This window comes from Limulus polyphemus, unplaced genomic scaffold, assembly GCF_000517525.1.
Source record: "Limulus polyphemus unplaced genomic scaffold, Limulus_polyphemus-2.1.2 Scaffold4400, whole genome shotgun sequence".
Lineage (NCBI taxonomy): Eukaryota > Metazoa > Arthropoda > Merostomata > Xiphosura > Limulidae > Limulus > Limulus polyphemus.
The window spans coordinates 33,559-41,539 of record NW_013670010.1 but is presented as its reverse complement, the minus strand read 5'-3'; the positions used below and the strand labels follow the sequence as shown (position 1 = coordinate 41,539).

The following is a 7,981-nucleotide window of genomic DNA, read 5'->3' as shown; positions in this document are numbered from 1 at the left end:
ACTAATTTAAAAGTTATAGCATGAAAACTATAACAAGCACAAAATTGTTATGAGGTTGTTCCCGGGGACTGAGCCTATGCTGAAAGAGTTAAAAGTATCTATTAGTTTTTTCACTTCTAGTGCCCCATACAACCCCCAGCTAAAATTCTCAGCAAATTTCTGTATAGCAGAAATTTGCCTTGTTTGAGAGATTACCTTGACCCAAATTAATTTTCTGTATTACCTTCTGGAATAATTAGCATGATGAATAAAAAAAGTTCATGTTGGTAGTGTGATGATGACAAATGTTTAGATTATTAATGTGTTAAATGTTCAGATTGTTAACCTGATGAATGTCCAGACTGTAAGCATGATGAATGTCAAGGTTGTGAATTTGATGAATTTCTAGATTGTTATTCTATTGAAATATTAATGTGATGAACATCCAGACTATTAACTTAATGAACATCCAGATTATTAACTTAATGAACATTCAGGTTATCAACATAATGAATGTCCAGATTGTTAGTGGGATGATTATCCATGTTATTAACGTGATGAATGTCCAGATTGTTAGTGGGATGATCATCCATGTTATTAATGTGATGAACATCCAGATTATTAATGTGATGAACATCCAGACTATTAATGTGATGAACATCCAGATTATTAACTTAATGAACATCCAGATTATTAATGTGATGAACGTCCAGATTATTAACCTAATGAACATCCAGATTATTAACCTAATGAACATCCAGATTATTAATGTGATGAACATCCAGATTATTAATGTGATGAACATCCAGATTATTAACCTAATGAACATCCAGATTATTAACGTGATGAATGTCCAGATTATTAATGTGATGAACGTCCAGATTATTAACTTAATGAACGTCCTGGTTATTAACATGATGAACATCCAGGTTATTAATGTGATGAACATCCAGATTATTAATGTGATGAACATCCAGATTATTAACGTGATGAACATCCAGGCTATTAACGTGATGAACATCCAGGCTATTAACATAGTGAACATCCAGGCTATTAACGTAATGAACATCCAGATTATTAACGTGATGAATGTCCAGATAGTTAGTTGGATGATCATCCATGTTGTTAGCATAATAAATGTCCACATTGTACAATTGGGATGAACATCCAAATTATTAGAATGATGAATGTTCATATTGTTCATGGGATGAATGTCCAGATTTTTATTAGAATATTTTTCTTCTTCAACCTAGGGTTTTACTTATGTAGCACCCTCAATACTGGAAGAGATGTACCGACCAGCCATTGTCAAGGCTCGTTCTCCAAGAAAGTATAGTCCACGGATACCATTTAGGTAAGACAGTTTTCATCCACACACACACAGCCTAAATTATTTATGAGCTATTTAATGAATAATATTAGAATTAATTAATTAAAAATATATATATATTTAATATATGTATATCCTTAATGCTAAAGGTGTTAGAAAAGGCTGTATATTAACCCTTTGGTGTCGGGCTTTGCAGAAATTGAGTCGTGAATTTCACTTGTGCACCAATACGTATGGTAACTCTGAGATTTCTAAACGTGTCCTCAAAAACTGGAATGATTTTGTTAAAGTTCATAAGTATCTTTTACACTAAGAATGACATTATTATAATTGTTTTGAATAAAAAATTTTATTTTTCTATTTTAGTTACTTGTACTTAAACTCTTAACAAATCGAGTGCATGGTGATTTTTGTTTTAAGTATAAAAATACTTTTCTTCATCTTATAGTTCTAACATTTCATTTGCATAATCTCTAGAACTTCCTAAAAGAATATGAAAAGTTTTTTAAGGTAAATGTGTATATTTTATTTTTCATTTTCTTTACCATATCACTAACTAGCTATTATCATCAACGTACAATGCAAAGAAATAATTAAAATAAAATAAAAAGTGCATATCTTTTAATTTTTTATAGAATATCTTTAAAGATTTTCCTTTTGTTAAATTCATAATTTCAGGTCTTTTCCTTTTCACATATAGTTAATTTTTTTCTTTATTGTCCTTTACCACTTGTTATTCATCTTGACACAAATCAACGGTGCCCCTCGAGACATATTACAGTGTCTCCAGCTGATGTACGCAACCCTTAGGCAAAATTTTCATTCACCACATAATATCGTAAGCCTTGTGAACTGACACAAAGTATGATTTTAAAACATAACTAATACATAATTAACTAAAATATAAAAGTAAGACATAAACACAATTTAAACTGCATCTATAACTATAACATAAATTTAATAAATAATTAAAATCAATGTTTCATATTTACACAGTCTACATGTATAATGTTTCGAGGTCCTCTACAGAGAGTTAGTTACTCAGAGTAAATTCAGGTGAGAAAAAATAAAAACTTGGATAACTCTATTTCAAAAGGATGCCCGAGTCTGGGTAAATATAAACCTATATTTTGGGATGGGCAGAAAAATTAAAGTAAAAAGTGTAAGGGCATTGTTTACAGACAATACCCCTTGTTGTTGCCAGAAATCAAAGTTTAAACAATTTTAAAATTTGTCTTTGAAAATTACACAACACATTTTGGAATTTTACCAAATATCAATTCTTGAGTATCAGAATTGTTGAAATAGAGTAAAGTTGCTGTTTTTGCTTAAATTGTGAAATCTGATATGCATGTGTGCCTTTGATCTCGGAGAAATAGCCAGGGTCATAATAGGTTTAACCTTTGTTAAAGAAATCTTTAGATAGCTTACTCTTACTTGTGCATTGTTTTTCATAGAAATGTCTTTTTTATTGACATTTATATTTTGAAAAAGTTTTATTAAATACATTTTTTTATGAAGTATGAAAATGATTTATGTTTATTGATCCCCAGGTGTAGATTGGTCCACCGAGGAAAAGCCAGGTGGGCCCCCTTGGAAAAGTATCTTAAAAAAGTACAACAGAGGGAAATAATTATTTGACTATTGCCATCACATTAACATCTAAACTAACGTATGTTAGCTCTGTTAATAATGATACCAGGGTTTGCACACATCCTGGAATATCCTGTAATTTCACCCTACCCCTGGAAAAAGCTCTGATTTTTTTATCTCTGGAAAAAAGAAAGTCCTCCTACATTAGATACTTTACAGTCAAACATTCGTTGATCCAAACATGAAGGTTTCCAATCCTTTTTTTTTAAGCCACACACACACATTTTCAGGTTGGGTGCAATTTATGCAAGTCTAATGGGTTTTAGATAGTGATGTGTTACAATTTGTCATAATGAGTGCAATGCACGCCACAAATCTGTTATTCGATTGCCCGAATGAGTTTCTCTATCAAATGATATATACATATAACACAGACCAATGCACTGTCAAGCAGAACAGTAGGCCTACATATCACCTGACAGTGGCTGACAATGCCAAGAGGCAAATGTGTATTTAATGAGGGGTGGCTGAAGAATCCTGAATACTATATGTGGTTGAACTGAGATCTGTATATTTACAATGCAAGAAGAGAAGTGGCTTCCATGAAGCACCTGCATTTGCGTTTGACAAGTGGCAAGCTATGTTCATTGGGAGTAATAGAATATATTTTTATAAAAGTTATATTCAAACTAAATTCACTAGTCCACCCATAGCTGGCGTAGCCACGAGTATGTGTACCTCACAGCAATCGCCAACACCATTTGTACCAAGATTGGTTTGTTTAAAATCTGAAATTCTCTGGACATTGAAAGTTGTTAAATCACACTGTTCCTTCAGCTCGTGTTTTTGGATGTCAGACCACTCTTTGCTGAACATGTTCTCAGACTCAACAATTTTCATGTGGCGAGAAGAAATGTATGATTTTGGTATAGCACCATATCTGAAATCTATTCTCACTAAGAAAATCAAGGACCAAAATGGATACGTCTTGCCCTTTGGTGAAAGCCTAAATCACAAGAACAGAAAAAAATAGATGGATTTCGATGCCCTTGTTTTGGAAGATGACAAGGTCTGTATCAGACTATTACTAACAACAACACAATAATAAGATAAAAGATAATAATTGTAATACTACTAATACTTATTTAATTATTTATTTTTCTTTCAAACAGCCATAAAGATAGATGAAATACAGATAAAAAGTTGATTAGAATGTACCTTCTGTGTTATGTTACTTTTTTTTACTAACAATACACTTTCAATCATTATAGAAAAATTTAAACATTCATAACTAAAGAAGTTCCCGTGAAGCTTATTTGTGGAATACTTCTTTATATCTGTGATTAATTATTTCTATAAATGTTAGTAAATATAACTAGACAAAATGGCAACATTGGTATTAGAAGATGTTAAACAAGATTTCATATTAACATATATCTGAAATTAACAATTTAATAAGTATAACACAAAAACATAATATCCTGTAATGTTTTTGCACCATTATCACAAACAACCACTTGTATACTTGGCACTTTCAAGGATGGTGCTGATGCTTCAACATGGCCCATTTAGAAACTTCTGTTGTGTGATTATTCAAAGATTCTCAAGAGAGGACTATACATCAGTCACTGGATCGAATGTTTTTCCTCTTACATTTTGATCCCATAGGTGGCTGCAGAGCGTACTATAAAAATATGGCCAAACATTGTCCAGTATGTTATAAAAGTGATGAAAAATGGACAAATCCTTAGACTGACCCAAATGATGATGTTGCTTCATATATCAAAGATAAACTGGTCATTCCAAAATTGTTGCCATTAACATCCATTGCTAAGCTGATATCACCAAGTTTATCAATTTATCAAATAGACAGGCCTATGATGCCATTTATTGTACAGGATATTTTCATCGTAGTAGTGAACATACTGAAACCTTTCATGAAACCAGAAGTGTTGAACAAAATTGCTATTGTAAAGCTCCATAGACTTGATTTACAGAACAAAGAGAACTATAGTTAATTCAATAAAATTGATCTTGGATTTGCACCAGAACAAGAGCTCAGTAAAATTTTTTCATCAACTCCAAAGGCCATCAGTGATATCAAAGTCATGGAACTGAGAAACAAATGCCATGATTTTATGGTGAATCTTGCTGGTAAGATACTGGAAAAATCCACATTCAAGTATCCACTGGCCAGGTATATCACATGCCTCGACCCCAGAACCATGGCAATGTCAAAACAGGACAGCGTGACAAGGATGAAAAAAACTGCTTACTTTGCTGGTAGAGGCTAGGAGAGTGCCTGGAGGATTAAGAAGCTGTGATGACATGCTGGCCCAGTTTGAAGAAGTTATTGATGTGGATACAGATTGGATGAATTTTGGTCCAAGTTTCTGTCTAAAAATGTCCACTTCAACAAAGTTTGGAGTGTTGTAAAAGATTTGCACCTAATTTCACAGGTACAAGCAACTGTAAAAAGAGGATTCTTTATTAACAAGGAAATTGAAGTGGAAAATTTACATGAACAATCCCTTATTTCACAGAGAGTAATCTGTGACCATATTAATGCTGTTGGTAGAGTCTTTAATGTTAACATCAATAGCTTGCTTCTAGCTTCAGCAGGATCTGTAAGGCAGAGGTGTATGACCTTTACTGAGGAACAATGGAAATGAAAAGAACAGGAAAAAATTGGTCAAAAAAGAAAGACTGTGATGGAAATAATAGACGACATAAAAAAAAGAAAAGACAACATTTGTAGAAGAATATTGCTGCTTTGCATAAGTCAGCAGACGAGTTTGCTGAAAAGGCAAAAGCATCAAGAAAATGTACTTTAATTACCAAATCCAACAGCCTCAGGCACACTGCTAAAGAAAAAAAAAGGAACTGATTTAGTTAAAAGACTATTTAGATGAAACATTAAAAAAATGGAAAGAAAACATATACATACATACTGTGTACATGTGTAATTTTTCATTGAAATTAAAACATAATAATTACCCATGCATTTCTCTTTCTCTACCAGGTTGTCCAGAGATATTGAATCTGGATCTGTGCATATGTCTGTCTTGTTTTGTTCTTTCTGTTTAATAATGTTAAGTTCATAGGTAGTAAATCTAGTTCTCATGTTATAATCTAGCTACTTAACTAATTACACCATGAAAACTATGCAAGTGTTTTGTTCTTTCTGTTTAATAATGTAAGTTCATAGGTAGTAAATCTAGTTCTCATGTTATAATCTTAGCTACTTAACTAATTACACCATGAAAACTATGCAAGTGTTTTGTTCTTTCTGTTTAATAATGTAAGTTCATAGGTAGTAAATCTAGTTCTCATGTTATAATCCTAGCTACTTAACTAATTACACCATGAAAACTATGCAAATGTTTTGTTCTCGCAGCCCTTGCAAAGCATCTAATCCATTTTTGTTTGAGGAGTCAACAAAAAATGGGAGTCTTTCATCTCCAGTGAGCCAGAGTCAGGAGCAAATGGATACAAGTAGCTGCCTTCCTCAGATGGGTCCTTCTCCTAGATCGCCTTCAATCCCTGCGTGGAAACAAGGCCTTAAGGTAGGAATCTTATAGTTTTTGATATCGTTTTAAATGCAATTATTTGTTCTTTAACCCTATCACCACGGGTATTCTTTACTGTGCATGATACAAGGTTTTAGTAGCTTACATTCAAAATTCTGTTAAACTACTTTTTGTTTATGTTATGCTAATTAGAATAGCCTAAAATCTTAGCTAATAATCCATATTTTAATAGTATATATGTTTTAAGTTTCTAATTCTACAAGGCAATATTTTAAAAATTCCTGAATATCCCATAGTGTGACACATTTCCTCTAGGCATCTTGTCTCCTCTATTTTTATCCACCACCCCTGGAAAAGTACAAAATTAAACGTACATTATTCTTTATAAAATCTTCATTGCTCTGACAAACCATATTTTTTATAGTCTTCAGTTTTGTTTGGTTATAGAGCTATGAAATAGAAAATCAGACCCCTCCTGCCACACCCACCCATTGCATCCTCTCTTTCAGGATTTGTTAATAGTTCTCTCTTACATTTAATTTTGTATTACCTATAACCACTAGAAGGTCAAGGTTTTCATCTATCAAGTAACGTATTGTATAACGTTATGCTCTGAACAGTTAGATGTCAATTTTATTCAGAGTACCAACATTGTTCCCATGAGAAAGTTAATGACTAGCTTGGATGAATTTGTAACGGCTCTTGTTGCATAGTTAGAAAGCCAGAAACTATTTGAGAGGTAAGAGAACTTGTCTACTTTTTGCATGTTACTAGTCTATATTGTTTTGTGCATTATTTAATTAAATAAAAATTATAAAGTGCATTACTATCATTAGTATATAATATTTAGGGTTAACTCTCTTCAACAATCGACGGCAAGAAAAAAAAAAGATTGGTTAAGTATTTTATTTCTCGTTTTTCATGTTTATTCTTTATGTATAATTATAAAAATAAGTAAAATGTAAAACTAGGGATCCTTTTAGGTTAGTTAAAATCAGATTGGGTAAAATAAATAATAATAATATCATAATGAAAATGTTTTATGAGGCATACGTGTGAGCTGCATGTTCCTTGAGTGATTTACAGCTTATAATGGTGTGGATAGTAGTTATACATGATTCAAAGGGCAATAAAACAATAAAATTTAATTATAAATAGATGTATACTGTTACAAACTTAGAGCTGCTTAAGATAAACGTATGTAGTTTCATGTTACAAGTTAAAGTCATTCTAGAAAGAAAAAACGGTAATTTAGGTTTATTTCGATATTTTTTTGGTGGTTACGAAGTCGGTCAAATTGACCGATTCCATTTTGAGATAGGATAGAGAAAAATAACAAAAAATAAAGTTACTGAAAAAATACCATTTTAAAATGCATTTAGGAAGTTTTAGGGATTATACAAAGGAAATTTGAGATTTTTGGAATTTTAATTTTAACATGAAAATTACTTTGCACATGGTCTATTCAAAACAAATACTCAATATATTCATGAACAAATCTTTATCTTATTTTATTAAAAATATTTCACTAAAAATATGATTTTTGTAT

The 7,981-nt window shown here is 31.8% G+C and overlaps 1 protein-coding gene across 1 annotated transcript in view; it reads left to right on the top strand.

Annotated features, from left to right (window-relative positions):
• The window catches only part of LOC106471085 (ribosomal protein S6 kinase beta-1-like), a 57,485-nt gene that overhangs the window by 44,075 nt on the left and 5,429 nt on the right, over nt 1-7,981 (top strand). Inside the window, exons 13-14 of the mRNA XM_013931673.2 lie at nt 1,233-1,333; nt 6,300-6,468. Coding sequence (XP_013787127.1) covers nt 1,233-1,333; nt 6,300-6,468 — 270 coding nt within the window. The remainder of the gene's footprint in view (nt 1-1,232; nt 1,334-6,299; nt 6,469-7,981) is intronic.